The following is an 18,271-nucleotide window of genomic DNA, read 5'->3' as shown; positions in this document are numbered from 1 at the left end:
ACGTACGTACGCAGATTAAATCTCACACGCTATGTAGGAAATTAAAATCAAGGGTACAAAACATAACTTTACCCGTTTTTGCATCTAAATGAAAATTGCCCTATATAATAATATAAACTGCGCTACTCCCAAAAATTTGGCTAATTAGCACTTTGTTCAATTTAAATGCATGGGGATTTAAAAGTGTAAAGGAATTTTAATATTTGTAAATGTTGCAAAAAATGGAGAGTTGTGTTAAGTAATTTAAATTAATCTGTTCATGGAAGTATTTAAATTATTGTCACATTTTGTTCGCTCGTTTCCGGCAGATATCAATTTAACATTCATTCGAATTTCCGTTGCAGTGAAAATTCATTACAAACCCTATTATTCTAAAACAACTCGACTGGTTGGCAGCCACCTAATTTCCCCCATTTAACATTTTCCTCAACAAACATGTAAGTAGTTTTCTTTTAAAAACTAGTTGTTACATTGGTTACTTCGCCTTTAATGTCATACATAAATTTCTCTGTTTAAACAATTTTTAATAAATAATCCTTGACTGTTGCAAAGTTTTCACAACAATGTTGACATTTTCAAGCTAAAATCAAATCGACAGATTACTGTAATTTCCAACAGGTGTATCACAATAACATTTTACTATCCTTGTAACAAGCAACGCGGGGTGCATTTACATTCATGGCTTGTGTTTTAATTATTTTTTGTGCAGCTGATGTTAACTTTCATGTATGTTTTATATCACGTTTTATACTCGAATATTACGTGGCTTAATACAACTGCGTGTGGCTTTATACCAAACATAATTGTATTTAATATCGCATGGTCCTCATTTATCTTAACGATGAAAACCTGTTACGTAATGTTAACACTTGTTCAAATAAAATACGGTTCAACCTTTTACAGTTTAGATTAAACGATTAGATTAAAATATCTAGATGGCACATAAAGCAGAACACCTAGATAAATATAATAGCGAGAGATTGTTGAAATGACTTCAACACAATCAAGATTCTAATTTTTTGTTTATTCAGAAAATATATTTTGTAAAACAATAAAAATCTCGTCCACAGACTATCATTCTCTTCATTTTTTGACTTATCCTCGACGATCTGATCCAAATAGAGTTTCCTACAAATTGGGATTTCACGTATTTTCGGAAAAACATTCATAACTCGCAACAAAAAATTTGAAACTTGATATTTTTGAATAGCTTACTAAAAAATTCATCAACATTCACCACTAAAAGTGCCAAATTGCATTTAAAGAAATTTTATTCAGACATTCACATTCACATTCAAAAATATAAAATAGTTATGTATAAAAGCGTCATAGTAAAACTACGCAGCTTGGCTCACCTTGTATATTTCAAAATTACACATACAAAAGGACATTAAAGTCATCCGTTGATCTCACAGATTTCCGATAGCCTATTGTGTTGCGGTAACACGATTATTAGCAGTTCTATTGACTGACAAACTAAACTTAATTTTATCAAATTTGTCTATACAACCTTGTTAACAAAAAATTAAGTTTCTAATACTATTGTGCATTTGCTAAAATATTGCTCTGAGTGATATAATATTACTAAAAGTATATTTTTCTTGTGTATTTAATTAGATTCTTGATTTTAATTCTAACAATAGTCCTAATCATTTAAAAATGCTTGATTACTTTTTAACATATTTTAATGTTCAGGGTGTTTTTGAAATACACTACCAAACAAAAAACGGTAATTGGTGAAAACAAGTAGAATCATTTGACAAAAAATGCTTTATGTAAAACTCTTTTCGTTGTCGAAACTAAATTAATCAAATATTTCGTTAAAATTCCCAGTTCGCTACTGGATTAATGTGTATAATTTTGATTGCTTAGCAGCAATCCAAGGTTTGTGGTTTTAGGTGGATATTTTCATCTGTGGTGTTCCAAGTGTAAAAAAGTTGTTTTTTTTATCGTTAGAAAAAAAAATAAAAAATAGTCCAATCGATTTTATAAGGATGCCAAAGTCCGTGTTTGATTTTTAGTAGTGTATTTCAAAAACATCTTATATATATATTTATAGAATTACCACCTGCTTTAAGGACTTTTAGAACAATAAATAAGAAAGAAACAAACATTTAACAATACAGTAAATTATTAATAAATTTGATATACCTACTCTTTCTTTTCTGTTTTCTGTTGTTACATCCATAGACATGCCTCATTGGTATTAATTATATAAGAATTAATATGATTGGACTAACAGGATGTAATAAAAAGCAATAAAATCAAAGTTAGAACCAAGACAGGGGGGCAAGTTGAACGAAAAGAAATAAGAATTTCCAGAATAGAAAAAAGTTTGATAAGAAACGAAACAGATAAGTTTGTTGCGCTTTGTTTTGAGAATAATTGGCGCCGTTAGTCCGGGAATGATTGTCTCTAAAAATAGCACAAAATTTGTATAATATTTTTATTTAGGGTAAAGGGCAAGCAAGGAGTTTGTTAGTGGGCTTTCCGTTCCAAAACGGTTGGCCCAATCGGCGTGTTCTTTCTCAAAAATAATCTGTTGCATCGCATCCACGATTTATTAGGGAAACTGAATCACAAGTGTTTCTGACAACTGTCTGGTCGAATTCTGTATCTCCAAGAGTTAGACGGTATTTTGAGCATTTCTGTAGAGTAAGCGTCAGTGGCTGTGCTCATTTCTCCCGAACGTCAAAAAATAACTGGCAATTGAAATTCGGGTAGTCGCCAAGTGGCCAAAAATCCAGTCCTGAATCTTTGCAACTAGGGCAAATGGAATGATGGAATTTGCACCGTCGTTTTTCTCGTGTCTTATACAATAAGAAACCGAGCTTATCTTGACTTGGAAAGCTTCATTGGATAATCCTCAGATTCGCATTAAAAAGTCAATAAAATTTTGAAGAAAACTAAATAAACAGTTTTTTCCTTAAAACCATATACCCATTTAATTTTATTAATTCACATTCATTGATTTACACATATCCATTCACAACGATCAACCGATAGAAATGAGAAATGATGAGTAGTAGCGACATCGCAGCGGAATTATGAGTTGAGTATCTTTGATGCAAACCTTTTTGAACAGCACTCATAAAACAGTGCTCTTTATTTAATTACTGACCATTATTCATTTTAGTCTTATTTGAGTAATTAATGATACGACGAAGGTGCCAGTCATCTCTCTTAATCGCTCATTAACAAAGATAAATAAAACAATTTTAAACAAAACATTTAATCATTAAAATGTTACAAACTTTGTTCAATTAAGTTAAACAAAAAAAAAATAACAATTAAAAGGGAAATATGTAATAAAGTTGGCCACTGTTTAAATAAAAATAGTCGAAACTGCTCAAAAAAAATTACAGACCGGCATCAATGCTACACTATAAATTTTGACGTTTTTATATGAACAGCGTTGCTAAAACAAACTGATTTCAAGTTCACTTGCCGTATATCTAGAGTATGCCGAGTATCTAAAGTTGCTTTGACCCCAAAATGCAAAATAACAAATCAAATAAAGCCATTGGTGCAATTTTCTTCATAAAATGAGTTTAAGATTGCTACATTTTTTCTACTTTAGTAGAAGGTATAAAAAATGATATTTTGTAAACAAAAGTTATTTTTGAAACTGTAAAAGTTCCTTACAAAAATTTTGAAAAATGAGTTAACACCTTACACCAATGGCTTCAAATACGAGTGAGTTGCGCAACGAATATTTTAAAAGTCAACTGGAATTCTAAGTAATCTGTAAACTGGAACATTTAACACATTGATGAGTTTTGCAACTGACAGTTTTTGTATATTGAGAGTTAACATAGTTAACTTGAAACCGACCTCCAAAATGTTACGATATATATGATATGATCAGTGTGGTAGCATATCATGCATAGCATGATGTGCGGTCCACAACTTCGCTTGTTCTTCAAATGCTTTCCGATTTTTCAAATACAACGTTCCAATTTCTGGCTCCATGCAGACCTAGAACAATTCATGTTTACTTGTTCCCTTAAAATTTGTTGCATACATCACAAAATGGATCAGTAAGCAACGACTGTATTGATAACAGCAATTTGCTGATAGTGAGAGCTAAAGACCAGTTGTGATGAATTGAATCAATTCCAATATCTCCATGTCTTGATACGTTAGGATGATAGATCTTAGTTATAAATCTAACTATTGGTGGATCTAAAGGGTAAGATCGTGGTACTTGAATATAAAGAAAAAATAGTCCTCCTTCGTAAGGACTCCCGGCTGGTCCCTCAATAGTCGCCTGCCAATGACAACAATTTGCGTCAAGTGGAACTGCTTCAATACCATCCAACGGGTCGTTTCTCATCGCTTTGATTTCCGTTCTTAATCTATGTCTTCGCCACGAGCTCTCCTCCCAATGCGGTGGTAGTTTTTGAGCAGCCATTTGTTTTATACATTTTAAACAACAAGAACTAAGCATCATGGCTGTGTACAACTGTAATAAAGGAAAGCTAGAGGCTTGTAGAATTCTTTTATTGTAACATACTTCATACCAGTCTTGGTCATGATTTTCTATAGGTAATAGCGGCCATCTCAAACGAACAAAGTCTCTCCAACGTTCCAACTTTACACACATAAATAAAATTTCTCTCCAACGAGTACAAACTTGACCTATACTCCACAATGAGATTTCATCCAAATATTGAAACATATGCATGAGAACTACAAAGACATAGATAAACGAGAAATTATCATAAAGACAAGTTACCTTCAGGAGGAAATAACTCCAGATTCATATCAGTTATATGATGAGGAGTTACCACTGATAGTCTTTGTAGTTCTTTCGCCAATGTGTCTACTCTAACAGGGGCCATTTTACCTACTAATTCTTCATATACATTGGGCATGCTTTCTTGGCTGTTGTCCACTGGCTCATCATTACCAGAATCACTATCACTGGATCTCTACAAAAAAAAGTATATAAGGTTAAAATGTAGTTAATTTAAAAAGTCCTACAGTAATAGCCCAGTCAAGAACATCGAGCAGACGTGAAAAATAAATAAAATTTCAAGTTTTAAAATTTTCGTCAAATGTATAAGCAAAAAATCACAATTTGCAGCACCGTATGAGATCCGGAATTTTATGAGATTTTTTTCTTTACTCTATGTGAATAACAAATAAAAAAAATGCATATTTTATACAAAAAAACACAAAAAAAATTTATGTTGTGTTAAATTTTCAGTTTTTTTGCCATACGAAACATTATAACCTTCGCTATTATCTCCCCTGAGTACAAAAAACAAACATTACATGTAACTAATTCGTAATGTTTTGGATGGCTAAAAGAGCTGCAAATTTAATGTAAGATAGAAGTATTGATTTACAATTAAATTTAAATTTGCAGCACTTTTGTTCAAAAAAAAATATATAGTCAGAAAAATAACATATTTCAAGTAATTTCCAGACGATGCTGCAAATTAGGATTTATTGTAAAACTGAGAAATTTTGGTCATGTCAATTTCATTGTCATTATTGACTGGACTATAAAAAAATGAGCAGAACTTCCTTGTTTGAGTTTAAAACCATCTGTCTAACTCTTGAAGTTATCTAAATTCAAAAGTAGTCAGTGTATTTTCATACTTCAAAAGTTAGCGGCCTCTCCAATGTGGGGGCTGTGTTAGGGAACAGAAAAGCGTGACATGTTGAACACACAGGGTCTTCAAAACATGGTCCATAATATCCATTGCACGTATAACATGAATGCTAAAACAGAATTCATAAATAACAAATCTAAGAGTCATGTCCCCCCATACCGTCACAATTACGCAGACATTTCTATACCCATTAACTTTTGTATGATTGTCTCCATTTTTAAGGTGATCTTCATCACAAAAACTATCACAAATAGCAAAAGTGTCTTCAGGCAACATTGTTGTTGTTTTTTCTTAGGTACACGTAATATGGCCCATTTTATATTACTGAAAATTGAAGATATTGTACAACTTTCAAAAGTGAGGTTAGGAACATTAAGAATGAACTTTACCTGTTTATTGCTAAAATTGGATTCAATAAGGAAATAAGTTTCCAGGAAGTTTTCGCACATTGTTTAAATGGAATACAAAATCATAACAAAACAAATTTGCAAGCTTGACACTTGACACTTATTTGACAGTTGACAGTTGGTACCAACATGGCCTATGTACAAAAACAATTTTTTTAAATAATATCTAATTACGCAGTTACCATACATTATCCCAAGTATACCCAAAGCGCATCTTTTTTTATAACTTTAAACTGTAAAAATCAACAGCGCCTTATATTTGCAACGCGTGGTTTATATATTATAAACACATTATAAACGTCAAAGGAAATTTTGAACCGATAGGTTGGCAGCAGATTTAAACTCGTAACATTTATTAGTCAAAAAATCGGGAAGTATTAATAATTTAATATTAGTGAAACTTAACAACACCAATCTAAAAAAACAAAATAAACGATAATCCCTTATATTAAGTGTAAAATAACTCAAAATCTAGAAACTTTACTTACAAACCCAACATTTCGTGAATCTTCGCCTTTGCCGGCGCACGTGCACGAATATTTAAATGTCAATATGGTCAAATAAATCGGCTTAACCTCTAGAAAAAGTGTACGTATTAATATAAATTTTAATCTCTGTTAAATCGCTGTGGAGTATCAGTGACATTTTGACTTTTGTTATCGCTGTTGGTATTTCAGAGAAACACATCGTAGTTACTAAAACGACCAGTGAAATTACAAGCCGACAAAAATGGGAGGAAAATACTCTTCTTTGGATCCCATGGAAATCGAAGTTCCTGAAATTAACACTTTACTGTCTAGAGATCCTTATCTTAAGCCCTACGAACGAGAAATTCGACGACGGTAAGTTAAAAAAAGTAAAAAAAGTGGTGACATTGTGAAGGTCACATTTGAATAAATGTAAACACTGCCAGCTTGTTATTAATCACGTAAATCAATTGAAATCAAACTAAATTGGTATTCTTATTAGATATGGCTGTTTCAAAGAGTTGGTGGAAGGAATTGAAGAGAATGGCGGTGGTTTAGATGCATTTACACAAGGATATAATTATTATGGATTGCATGTACAGGAGGATAACAGTGTAATATGTAGGGAATGGGCCCCCGGAGCGGTTCAACTTTTTTTAACGGGAGAATTTAGTAAGTCGGTGTGGTGACGAAACTGAGAGTTCATCATTTTGTTCATAGATAACTGGAACAGGGATGCTCACCCCTACAAAAAACTGGAATATGGGAAATGGGAGCTGGTGATTCCCCCAAATCCTGATGGAACTTGTGCCATTAGACATTTGTCAGAACTGAAGGTAGACTAGTTTAATACTTTAGCAATTGATTATTCACTTTTTTCTTTTTTTTTTCATCTTTTTTGTGTCTTTCAAAATTAGAAATATCAAAAAACCTAACTTTGTTTATTGGATAACACTATGTAACAACAAAAATAATTATGTTATTATTTCATATTTATCATTAGAGACTGAAGTACTTTTTGACATGTCATCATTGGTTTTGTCGAAATGTTGTTATATTAAGAAAAAAAAATAGCTGACAATGTAAATTATTTGCGGATGTATTTATCTACGTAGCATGGTGTTATATAACAATTTAATAAGTGAGACTCAAAATAATTTCCGCGATGGAATTTTGGGAAGCGTAGAGTCTATTTCGGCATTAAAATCTCCAAATTGGCTATGTCAAGGATTCAATTTTTTTTTGTGGAAATTATTCCTCGCATTTTATTTTTATAATTTATTGTTTTTTAACACTTGTTTTATTTTATGAATATAAGTGTTAATTTTCCAAATTTTCTTGGGGACAACTCGCACGAATGGTATTTATATTCTTTAAAAGAATGCCAACTGTATTAACAAAAAAAACCGATAAATATGACTTTCGTAAAATTTTGTTACACAGTGTAATTAATTATTTCACAGGTAGTGGTGGAGACGCAGATGGGCTCGAAAGAAGACCGCCTGTCCCCCTATGCCACGTACGTAGTCGAGCCCCCGAAGACTGAAGGTACTATTTATAGACATAAATTTTGGAACCCTCCAAAGTCAGAGGTAAAACTTTTCCACAAGCACCCAAAATATCAAACCGAATTTTCCAGAGATATGTCTTCCAACATCAAAAATCTACGAGACCAAAAAGTCTGAGAATCTACGAGTGCCATGTCGGAATCGCAACGTCTGAACTAAAAGTCGGTTCGTATGACAACTTTACTGACAACGTTTTGCCGAGAATTGTGAAGCAAGGGTACAACACCATCCAACTTATGGCAATAATGGAACACGCTTATTACGCAAGTTTTGGTTATCAAGTCACTAGTTTTTATGCTGCGTCTAGTCGTTATGGTACCCCCGAACAACTGAAGCGTTTAGTTGATAGAGCCCACGAACTAGGTTTGACTGTCTTACTAGATTTGGTACACTCCCATGCTAGTAAGAATGTTATGGATGGTTTGAACCAGTTTGATGGTACCGATGCTGGGTACTTCCACGCTGGAACCCGTGGGGAACACTCTCTGTGGGATTCCCGTTTGTTCAATTATCAGGAGTTTGAAGTAATGAGATTCTTATTGTCAAACATCCGGTGGTACATGGAAGAGTACCAATTTGATGGGTTCAGGTTTGATGGAGTCACTTCAATGTTGTACCATTCCCGTGGAATCGGACAAGGCTTCAGTGGTAACTACGACGATTATTTCGGTTTGAACGTAGACACTGAAGGGTTGGTTTATCTAATGCTTGCGAATCACGTCGCACATACTTTCAACCCCAACGCGATTACCATCGCTGAGGATGTTTCTGGAATGCCTGGCACCTGTCGTCCCATCACCGAAGGCTGCTTGGGTTTCGACTATCGTCTAGCTATGGCTCTTCCTGATAAATGGATCAAACTATTGAAACACTACACTGACGATGATTGGAATATTGGAAACATCGTTCATACTCTCACCAACAGGCGGTGGATGGAACCGAACGTAGCCTATGCCGAGTCTCATGATCAGGCTCTTGTTGGCGATAAAACTATCGCGTTTTGGTTGATGGATAAAGAAATGTACTCTCATATGAGCACGTGCTCTGATCCCTCACCGATTATCGATCGTGGTATTGCTTTACACAAAATGATTCGTTTTATAACCCACGCTTTGGGTGGTGAAGCCTATCTAAACTTCATTGGTAACGAATTCGGACACCCAGAATGGCTTGATTTTCCACGAGCTGGTAACAACAGTTCTTACCATTACGCACGCAGACAGTGGAATCTTGTTGATGACGAATTGCTCAAATACAAATACCTAAACGCTTGGGATGCTGCAATGAACCATGCTGAAGAGAAGTACGGCTGGCTAGCTGCTCCTCCTGCTTATGTCAGTTGGAAACACGAAGACGACAAAGTTATTGCATTTGAACGGGCGGGGTTGTTGTTCGTTTTTAATTTTCACCCCACTAAGAGCTTCGCTGATTACAAACTTGGCTTTGAAGGAGAAGGAGAGTACTTCATTGCTTTATGCACGGACAATAAAGAATTTGGAGGACATTCTAGAATTGATACTTCCGTTCACAATGTTACCAAACCCGAGAGCTATTGTGGGAGGAGAAATTCACTCCAGGTAATTATAATATACAATTAACGAATTCACCAGTCATTTTTTTCTTACCCGCAGGTTTATGTACCTTCAAGGACTGCGATAATGTTGGCAAAAGTTTAATACCTTTAAAGATTTATATTTTTGAAATAAATTGTTATTTTTTAGCAAAATATAGTATTGAATGTAAATGTTTTGTTCCTGGTAACCTGTGAATGTCAAGGGTAACTATGAAATCTCGGATTTACGAAATACTCTTATTATGCGATAAGGCGTACGGTATCACAGCGTTTATATTGTCTTATTGTTTTTTCTGGCAACGAGGACGTGGGCTCGTGGTGAAATTGTTGCATCAAACACTGGTAGAATATCTGCACTACTACCTACAAATCTAGTTATATCATTATAATACGATTACTGAACGTACCAGACTCCAAAACAAATAAAAATCTGTCTAAAAGTAAAATAGATTCGATGAGGGGCGCGAACAGAAGTCTCAGAGAATAAAACACAACGACTTCTTTCCACTGGTTTAATAAATCTAGCGTTTCTGGATCTTTCAAGTGAATTTTCGAGAAATCATAATCCAATTTTCGCGTGGCTTTTTCACAGTAGCTGGAAAAAGAGTTTAGAGCCTCCTTTTTTAGTAAAGGGTTTTACCTTTGAAATGTTAGGTCCTCAGTGTACTTAACGTTGTTTAAAGCACAATGGTGGTTCTCTGGGCACTTTTGTGAGATGATTTTCTCCAATGCGGCCCTGTAAGTGTGAATTTTCAGTCTCCAGCATTCGTTTTTTCGTAGTTTTTCTATGTAGTTTTCAATAGCGTGACAAGCTATCTCTCTGGAATGGTAGCTGAGGTTGTACTCATGCATCTTACAGTGGTTACTGAGTGGAAAACCATAATTTGATAATTTCATGTAGCAACATCCGACTATATTTATAAATTGCGCTTTGTTGCATTCATTATACAGTCTAAGTAAAGTCGCAGCTAAGTCTCCACATGGATGTAAGCCCACGATCCCAAATTTGAAGTCATCACAGTCAATTTTAAATGCACTTTTTACAATCTAGAATCCGTTATTAACAGAAATTGGAGTCGTTATTGTATACATACAGATAAAAACTCAGGGGCTGTAATTGTGGTTTCTATTCTTTGATTGATGTGGACGTTTTTGTTGTATTTGTGACACCCTCTCAGTTTTTTCTGTAAAATCGCCTCAAATTCTTCATCCAAGGTTCTAAAAAAATCAATAAATGACTTGTTTTTTCACGAAAATGTTATATACTGTGCCTGGCGACATAGAGACGTTTGTGATTCAATTGTGCAGACTTTGAAATTGTAGCCATAATTCAGTATTCTGCTTAAGTGTCCCAGGCCTGCGCCAATATCCACAATGTAAAAACAGTCTGTTTTCAGAGCAGAGTCGTAACAAATCTAAAATTACACCACTAAATTACACATTTGGATAAATATGACTACAACCTTTGACATAATTGAAATCTCATGTCTCTTTTTTGCTTTGACGTTTTTCCAGAAAAGTTTGAGAAGTTTTTCATCTGCTGTAAACTGAGGACTCTCTATCTGCATGTTAATCATTTTTCTAGGTAACGACAGAGAGGTGAGGATTGTTTTGAGGGTAATAACTGAGAGAGGCCAAATTTTCCCGCTGCAAAAATAAATTTAAAAAAAAATAAACACAAGGAATCCTAACCTCATTTCCTCTTCATAATCTAAAAGTTTTGATATCTCAGAAGCGCTCAGGTCTTTCAATAATTGTTGCCAGTTCGATGATAACTTATTCCAATGATTGTCAGTGAAAAAATCCTAGAAATTAATGCAAAATAAGAGAATATTTCCAAACCGGATCTTACCAAAACATAACAATTTAGGAGCCAGGAATACTTTTCATAAACAGAAAAACAAAGGGACACTTGTTTCTGAATTTTTTTTAAAGTGTCGTTTTCCATACCTTTACAGAAACAGAAAATTATGAATTATGTTATTGGGCGCGAGTGCGCGATCAGCTGATCGGACATTGGAGGTAAAACAAACTCGGGTGGTTATAAAGTGAGACGTCAGAGTGATGTGATTAACACTCTGAGATTCGCCAGAGTGTTGTTGCGTTTATGAACAGTTTCCGTGATTATTTAAATGTTTGAGAAATAGGTACATCACCTACATACAAAACTCAATTTTCGCGAAATTTATGACAAAAACTATACCAAACTTCTGATATCGACATCTCGCTTATTTTTTCGAGTAAACTTAAGTTATTATACATCAGTGTACGCAGAATTTTCCGCAGATTCCAAATCTGGGATTTAAATTCAGAGGCGACAACAAATAACTGAGGTATGGCCGATCAAAGTTTCGGAGAGTTGATTTTCAATTTTCCTCATTTTTCGTAATTTTTAAAGTTAAATATCTCGGAAACTATTTGAGATATTGAGATGCGGTTTGCGCCATTCATTTTCTCGGCTTATTTTACGTTGGAAAATATTCTCAAAATCCCAAAATTCGATAGTCGATTTTTCGCGAAAAAAAATTTCGACTCAAACGATGAAAATTTTTCATTTTTTTAATTTTTGGTCATTGCTTGTAAACTATTTGTCCGATCGATCTCAAATTTAGCCAGTAGATAGATTTCGAGCTCCTCTTTCGACTGATGTATAATTCAAAGCTATTAAACGTCGTTTTCATTTTGAAAACATTGATTGAAAATCACCCTAAAATGACGTTTTCAAAACCGTTTTTGGCCAATGCCTCGTTTATTTCTTAAGCAAACTCAACAAATTTAGGTCTCATTTTACGCAGAATGTCACGCTGAATCCAAAAACATGAGAATTTTCAATTTTCGTCAACAAATAACTGAGTTATGGTCGTTTGAATTTTTGAGTTGTCACCAGAGAACCAAATTTTTGAAGGTTCGAAACAATTCGTGCTCGATATCTCGAAAACTATTTCAGATTTTAAGATGCGGTTTGCGCCATCGTTTTTCCCGCGATTTTTTACATAAGAAATAATTCTTTGATTTTTTTACAGTCGAAATTTGCAAATTTTTGCAAAAATTTATGACTAAAACTATGCCAAATTTTTGATATCGATATCTCGCTCATTTTTTAGAGTAAACTTAAGTTATTATACATCAGTGTACGCAGAATTTTCTGCAGATTTAAAATCTGAGATTTAAATTCAGATCCGACAACAAATCACTGAGGTATGGCCGATCAAAGTTTCGGAAAGTTGATTTTCATTTTTGCTTTAGTTTCTTTATAACAAAACAAGAAAGATTTTTATCGCCTTTTAAAATTGGTAACCAAAACACCAAAAACTTTCAAAATATTGGGGCTCGTTTAACGCAGAATACAAAACTGTGCTAATTTTTCACGTACGACAACAAACAACTGAATTAGAAGCGATTGAAATTTTGGGTTGTTGCCAGAGGGCAAAAATTCGAGCTCCGGAATATTTAGTGCTTGATATTTCCGGAACTACGAAAACTAGAAAGATGCGGTTCGCGCATTTAATTATACATTTGCATTTACTTGCAAAATGGATTTAAAACACAACTTAAAAGTTTTTCTTTACGGGAAAACTGATTTGTTTTACCTCTAATGTGCAGTTAGCAGATCGTAGCGCCCCTTTGAACTGGCGCGAATCCGTCAACAGAAACCTGTTTTAAATTCCGATTCAATTTTGTCAATACTAAAAATATTTCAAATAGCAATATCTGGCACTCTGTTATAACTACAACAACTTTGTTAAACAACCATTGTGATCAACAATGCTTTAACCTCTTAGAACCTTTGCGAAAGCTTTCTCGATGACGGGATTTATGGTCGCGCGTCCCTGGCAACCAAATGGGGTGGAGTTTAAAGCCTTGGTAACGAGCAAACCTGCTTAATTTAGGAACATTGCTCGCGCTTAATATAAGTTTTAAAAATTTAGGAAATTATTTGGGATTAGAAGAAGATTCACAGGTAAAATAAGTTGTGGAAAGCTTACTGATAGGTCGCGTCTTTACCGACACTACGAAGTTTGATCAGCGTGATTATTTAAATTATTTCGACCTATATTTGGATTTCTATGAATTGATTTTATTTTTAAACGTGTGAATTAGTTTTTAAAATTAAACTTTGTTCATAATTTGTTAAAATAAAATGTTCACTTTCCTTTTTATGACCTAGGTGGCGCTGCAGGCGCAATTTTGATTAAGTCTAAATTCGCCTTTCATATAGATTAATCTAGGGTAATACAGTACAACCTCGATTATCCGTGCTTCTCGAAATATTCACCAATGATGTAAAAACCGATTAACACCGTTTGAAGCCAAGATTTGTGGGATTATTTGTTTAAAAAATTTAACTAAATTCCTAAACATGTTACTAACAACCTCAACAATAAAAATTCTGAATATTGAATAAAATTTAATTGATCTACTCTATCAGACATATTATCCACATAGAAGTATGTTATTAATATGTATAGTAAAAAAATCTGTTACTTTCATTTGTTTCTTTTTGTTTCATAATTTTTTTTTCCACTCATTTTTGTTAGTCACTGCAAACACCACAATTTATTAAAACTAAACTACACCAACCATTACTCGTGAAATTTCAAATTTTAAGATTTCTTATATGAAAGCAAAAGTAGGAAGTGCCGGACTTGTAATGCACAGATAATCAAGTCACGGTTAATCGGGCGAACACCCTTGCACGGATAATCCGCAACCGGATAATCGAGGTTCTACTGTAATTAGAAGTGCTTTAAGTGGCTTCAGGTGCTTGATACGCTTCGTAGTGCTTCAAAAAGTCAACCTTGTTGAAATTACACTACCTAGAACAATTAATGCAAATTTAGAAAATTTTCCTTAATAAATAATTTTTTCTGAACATTCAAAAATTTCAAGAAAGGATACACTTGTTCTAAAGAATTGTATAGTTAAAAACAAAAATTAATTTTATTGATGTTTGCTACAATTTGTAAAGTTAGTTATTATTTTTTGCAACATTTGCTTTAAATCAGTGAATGCAACTGTTAGATCTGAAGGGATTGTAGAATACCCACCGCTGCAATCACTGTAATTCGCATTTCCGTAATGTCCTGTAAATGATTTATCGAATTAAAGTCCGAGTCGATTTGCGTGAATCGTCATTTTTTTTTTAAAGTGAGTAAGTTAATTTTGCGTTAATTTTGCGGGGCTGTGTCAATGAAGTTGAAGTAATAACTATTTTGAAAAGCAATTATTGAAAATGGAGTAAATTTTTTGTCAAAGATGATACAAACTATCAGCTCTTGTCGTGAAGTGATCCATAAAACTTCTTTTAAAGGCGCTAGTTGAAAAATCTAAATTCCATGACTTTAAAGAATGACCCTCGTGCAGTGAAATTATAACTAGATATTCTCTAGAATTACGTCCAATTTTACTGCAAAAAAAGCGAAATATATGCCAATAACTCGTCATTTTGGCCATGTTAATTAATGTTAATAATGTTGGTTAATAACATAATAACACTAGTCAACAAATTTTAAAGTGTAAAGTTATTTCTAGAATGGCATATGGCTTCCTGATTTTGAGTCTAAAGTCCGTTTTGCTCCTCAGGTACGTATTTTTCTCAATTTTAATCCTAACTTGATGGGACAAAACCGGCGCCAGATTTACAATTAGGAGGCAATTCTACTTTAGTACAAATTTCGTCCAAAATTTGTAGACTAGTGTAATTAAATTGATTCGACTATAACGCTAGGAAAGTTAGTTGTTTGCGTAAGTATCAAATTTCAAACAACCCATGAGTGTTTAATTGCATCTCTGCAGTGTATTCACCTCTCGTTTAAGCATCCGTGTGGTTGTGGTTGCAAACACAAATATCTGCAAAGGAATAATACCTGCATTATCCTTAAGATATGCTCTAGACGCTCACCTCATTGAAGGGAAAATCCAAATCCAAATCTTGTTGATGTTTGCAGCACTATAACACATTCTCTAGCGAGGAAACGGACTTTGTAATATGAGCAACGAACAAAAAATCAGCACTGAAATTGAAAGAATTGAATTTATTCAATCAGAAATATTTCATTTCTGTATGAGCTTTTTCCGGTCAGCAGTTGTTTAACTGAGTTTTATGCACTGGCTATATTGTGTGGTCTTACAGATGGCGTGCACGCTAGTGTTTCTTATTTCTTAATTAAAAGAACAGTTGAATTGTATTGCGTTTGTCTGGATTTTTGAGACATAAAGGGTGAGAGAAATAGCAACAAATATAGATAGAGCGATTCTGCGGTTAATCCTCGCTAAAGTCAAGCCGGTGCACTTTGATATGAAATATATTTGACATAAATCTAAGAAGTCGTTCTCGTTTGTCAAGTGTAAGAGTAATAAGCGTTCATAGCTCGTGCATAGTGTAAAGACAGTCTAGGTTTACCTAACGCCTGGAAGAGTGTCTAATATAATTAATACACAAACTCTGGATTACCAGGGCTGGTTAGAACTTACATGAACCAAATGTAGCCAAGTATTAATTAATTAACTAATTAATCAAGTAATTAATTAAGATGCTCTAAAATTTACTTTCGTATCCTATGGAGTGACTTCGAGTAATTCAATCATGCTCATAAGTTAAATGTGATGATGGCTTCGTCTTTTCATACGACGCACCACGTCTTATATAGCATGTATAATTAAAATCATTTGCGGATTAGTGGTGTAACTAATGTACCAACTGGCTGTTTACGGATGGATCATAAACTTAGTTAAAATAAATGGAATCATTCTGACAACCATACATTTTCATTCAACACTATATCAAATTCATTCGAGCGATAAAAATCCCAATTTGCTAGGAAAACTACTTTCTTTGTCGATACAAGTCTTTAAATTTTATTCGTTCACCAATTTATTTTATTGTTTCAGAAAGTTGAGCAGATCCGTAAATCTACAATATTTGAAGAAATAAATCATAACTGGGTCATAATTTTAATCCGAGTTCTGACTGGTCAAAAGCAACGTAGATTTGAAAGGTACGTTTTAATTTGTTTATTTTGTTATTATTGCCAAACAATCGAGGCTCTCTCACTTCGATTCACTGGACTACTGTCACATACAGTGTTGTGTGCAGTCGGTGACTCGATCGCAGGGTATCGGTTATATCGGCTTGCACAAAAACATGCGTTGGATGTGACAGAGTTTTAATTAAATCAATAATCAGACTATAATGCAACGAATTTTATTTTTACAGATGAATAGATAAAAATACAATAAAAGGTTAAATTATTGCGATTTCAAAAATCTGTTCAAAACCACACAACTCACGTCATTTTATTGTGAAAATCTCAACCTTTTAGTGCAAACTGTAGAGAACGTTTTTATTGATTTATTATATTAAAACAAATATTGTTATTTTATAACATACGTTCTAATTTGATATAAAATTAGACAAAATGAGCCAAAGGGCAAATTTTAAATGCATCTTATAATAAAACAAATAAAAACGCAGATGTTGTACAGTTGAAGAGAGATAAAAAACAAATGTGCAAGTAAAATACTTCAAATCCGACGTGTAGGTATTTTTGATCTAATTTTGATTAACATTATTTGCATTCTTAGTCATATAAAAAATTGTATCGATATTATCAATTTAACGAGAATTTCGTCTAGAGTGACAAAGTTATCAAGACTGATCCAAAAATGTCTTCAAATTCATATCAATTATAAAAAAATGATCAAATTCTATGTATTGAACAGTTGTTGCATAATTTTTCTTTATAATCTAATTAGTGAAATTATTTAGCAACGCGAGATTTATCAAAAAACTACAAATATATGTAGATATATATAGGGTGACCCAGAACTTGTGACTCAGAGGAAAACGGCTTATGGGGACAACAATTTAACCAAAATTTCGAAACAAAAAATTTTTTAGGTCAAAAAATAATCGTTAACAAGAAAAAACGGTAGCCAATCAATCAGCTCTAAAATAAGCTTTCGGGATTAGTTGTTAATTTTTCATTTTTTCTCGAATACTATAAAACTTTTGAAATTTACTACATATCTGTATTGCTGTCGGCATCTTTCCTATGGGTCATGAGTTCTGGGACACCTCTAGATATAGATGTAGATGACATTGCATCTATAGTACATGTGTCTTTCTTTTAGTTTTTTTGTTTTTTGATTAAGTCTGGATATAATTAATCATTATTAATTTTCAACAGTCCCGTAACGAAAGTAATAAATTGTTTGTATAAGTAAGTTTGAATGTGGAATAATTTTGCTGGGAACAAAAAGCAGAATCTCCCAGAAGGGTACATAATGTTGTTGTAGATATTAACAATTCATCCTAATGACACATTTTGCAGTTATGAAAGTTTAGACTGGAGCGTTAAATTACTAACGAAGGTTCGTGATAGTGCGCATAATAAATTCAAACGAACAAAAAGTATAGAACGGTGGACTTATTATCAAAGTTTGGTAAACTTTAGAACTTACAATCAGAGTAGAAAAGAAAGCTACTAGCATTATTCAGGGAAAAATAGCGAATGTGTCTAGATTTAGTATGAAAGCGTCAACGGTTTTGTTTTTTTAAAGAGATTTTCGAACGATTTATCGTGTTTATAACATTAGATAGATGGAATAGTGGTGGAAAGCACGATTTTGA

General features: G+C 33.4%; 3 protein-coding genes across 4 annotated transcripts; 1 reads left to right on the top strand and 2 right to left on the bottom strand.

Moving 5' to 3' along the window:
• Positions 1–3,216: 3,216 nt before the first annotated feature.
• Positions 3,217–6,587, bottom strand: morgue (modifier of rpr and grim, ubiquitously expressed). Its single transcript, XM_088047216.1, has 8 exons — positions 6,520–6,587; positions 6,014–6,165; positions 5,784–5,948; positions 5,611–5,733; positions 4,739–4,934; positions 4,517–4,692; positions 4,025–4,465; positions 3,217–3,978 (listed from the first exon to the last, which is right to left on the bottom strand). Exons 3-8 carry the CDS (start codon positions 5,898–5,900, stop codon positions 3,865–3,867), a joined length of 1,167 nt encoding a protein of 388 aa, XP_087903342.1. The 5' UTR covers positions 5,901–5,948; positions 6,014–6,165; positions 6,520–6,587; the 3' UTR covers positions 3,217–3,864.
• AGBE (1,4-alpha-glucan-branching enzyme) lies at positions 6,536–9,810 on the top strand. Of its 2 annotated transcripts, XM_088047213.1 has the most exons (7): positions 6,536–6,619; positions 6,709–6,873; positions 7,001–7,170; positions 7,219–7,334; positions 7,962–8,090; positions 8,138–9,643; positions 9,698–9,810. In XM_088047213.1, exons 2-7 carry the CDS (start codon positions 6,761–6,763, stop codon positions 9,740–9,742), a joined length of 2,079 nt encoding a protein of 692 aa, XP_087903339.1. In that variant the 5' UTR covers positions 6,536–6,619; positions 6,709–6,760; the 3' UTR covers positions 9,743–9,810. The 2 variants fall into 2 exon arrangements, with proteins under 2 accessions (XP_087903339.1, XP_087903340.1); XM_088047214.1 differs by lacking the exon at positions 6,536–6,619 and having other exon boundaries at positions 6,653–6,873.
• A 52-nt stretch (positions 9,811–9,862) lies between these two features.
• LOC148167276 (methyltransferase-like protein 25B) lies at positions 9,863–11,732 on the bottom strand. Its single transcript, XM_088047215.1, has 8 exons — positions 11,492–11,732; positions 11,332–11,444; positions 11,103–11,286; positions 10,906–11,054; positions 10,734–10,857; positions 10,280–10,686; positions 10,047–10,234; positions 9,863–10,002 (listed from the first exon to the last, which is right to left on the bottom strand). Exons 1-8 carry the CDS (start codon positions 11,585–11,587, stop codon positions 9,911–9,913), a joined length of 1,353 nt encoding a protein of 450 aa, XP_087903341.1. The 5' UTR covers positions 11,588–11,732; the 3' UTR covers positions 9,863–9,910.
• Between the last annotated feature and the right edge of the window lie 6,539 nt (positions 11,733–18,271).

The sequence above is a fragment of the Gnatocerus cornutus genome, chromosome 10 (assembly GCF_029298725.1).
Source record: "Gnatocerus cornutus isolate USDA-ARS CGAHR chromosome 10, icGnaCorn1.1, whole genome shotgun sequence".
In the NCBI taxonomy this organism is placed as follows: domain Eukaryota; kingdom Metazoa; phylum Arthropoda; class Insecta; order Coleoptera; family Tenebrionidae; genus Gnatocerus; species Gnatocerus cornutus.
The sequence above is the reverse complement of the archived record's forward strand: the minus strand, read 5'-3'. Positions and strand labels throughout refer to the sequence as shown.

Excerpts from the sequence above, each read along its gene's own strand:
- AGBE (XM_088047213.1), top strand. The coding sequence starts at position 6,761 with ATGGGAGGAAAATACTCTTCTTTGGATCCCATGGAAATCGAAGTTCCT. Across the intron at positions 7,171-7,218 it reads TTTTTTAACGGGAGAATTTA|ATAACTGGAACAGGGATGCT; the intron begins GTAAGTCGGTGT and ends TTTTGTTCATAG. Across the intron at positions 9,644-9,697 it reads GGAGGAGAAATTCACTCCAG|GTTTATGTACCTTCAAGGAC; the intron begins GTAATTATAATA and ends TCTTACCCGCAG.
- morgue (XM_088047216.1), bottom strand. The coding sequence starts at position 5,900 with ATGTTGCCTGAAGACACTTTTGCTATTTGTGATAGTTTTTGTGATGAA. Across the intron at positions 5,734-5,783 it reads ATGTCTGCGTAATTGTGACG|CATTCATGTTATACGTGCAA; the intron begins GTATGGGGGGAC and ends ATTCTGTTTTAG. Across the intron at positions 4,693-4,738 it reads GGAGTTATTTCCTCCTGAAG|TTCTCATGCATATGTTTCAA; the intron begins GTAACTTGTCTT and ends ATGTCTTTGTAG.
- LOC148167276 (XM_088047215.1), bottom strand. The coding sequence starts at position 11,587 with ATGGAAAACGACACTTTAAAAAAAATTCAGAAACAAGTGTCCCTTTGT. Across the intron at positions 10,235-10,279 it reads GAGGACCTAACATTTCAAAG|CTACTGTGAAAAAGCCACGC; the intron begins GTAAAACCCTTT and ends CTCTTTTTCCAG. Across the intron at positions 10,003-10,046 it reads TTTATTTGTTTTGGAGTCTG|GTAGTAGTGCAGATATTCTA; the intron begins GTACGTTCAGTA and ends CTAGATTTGTAG.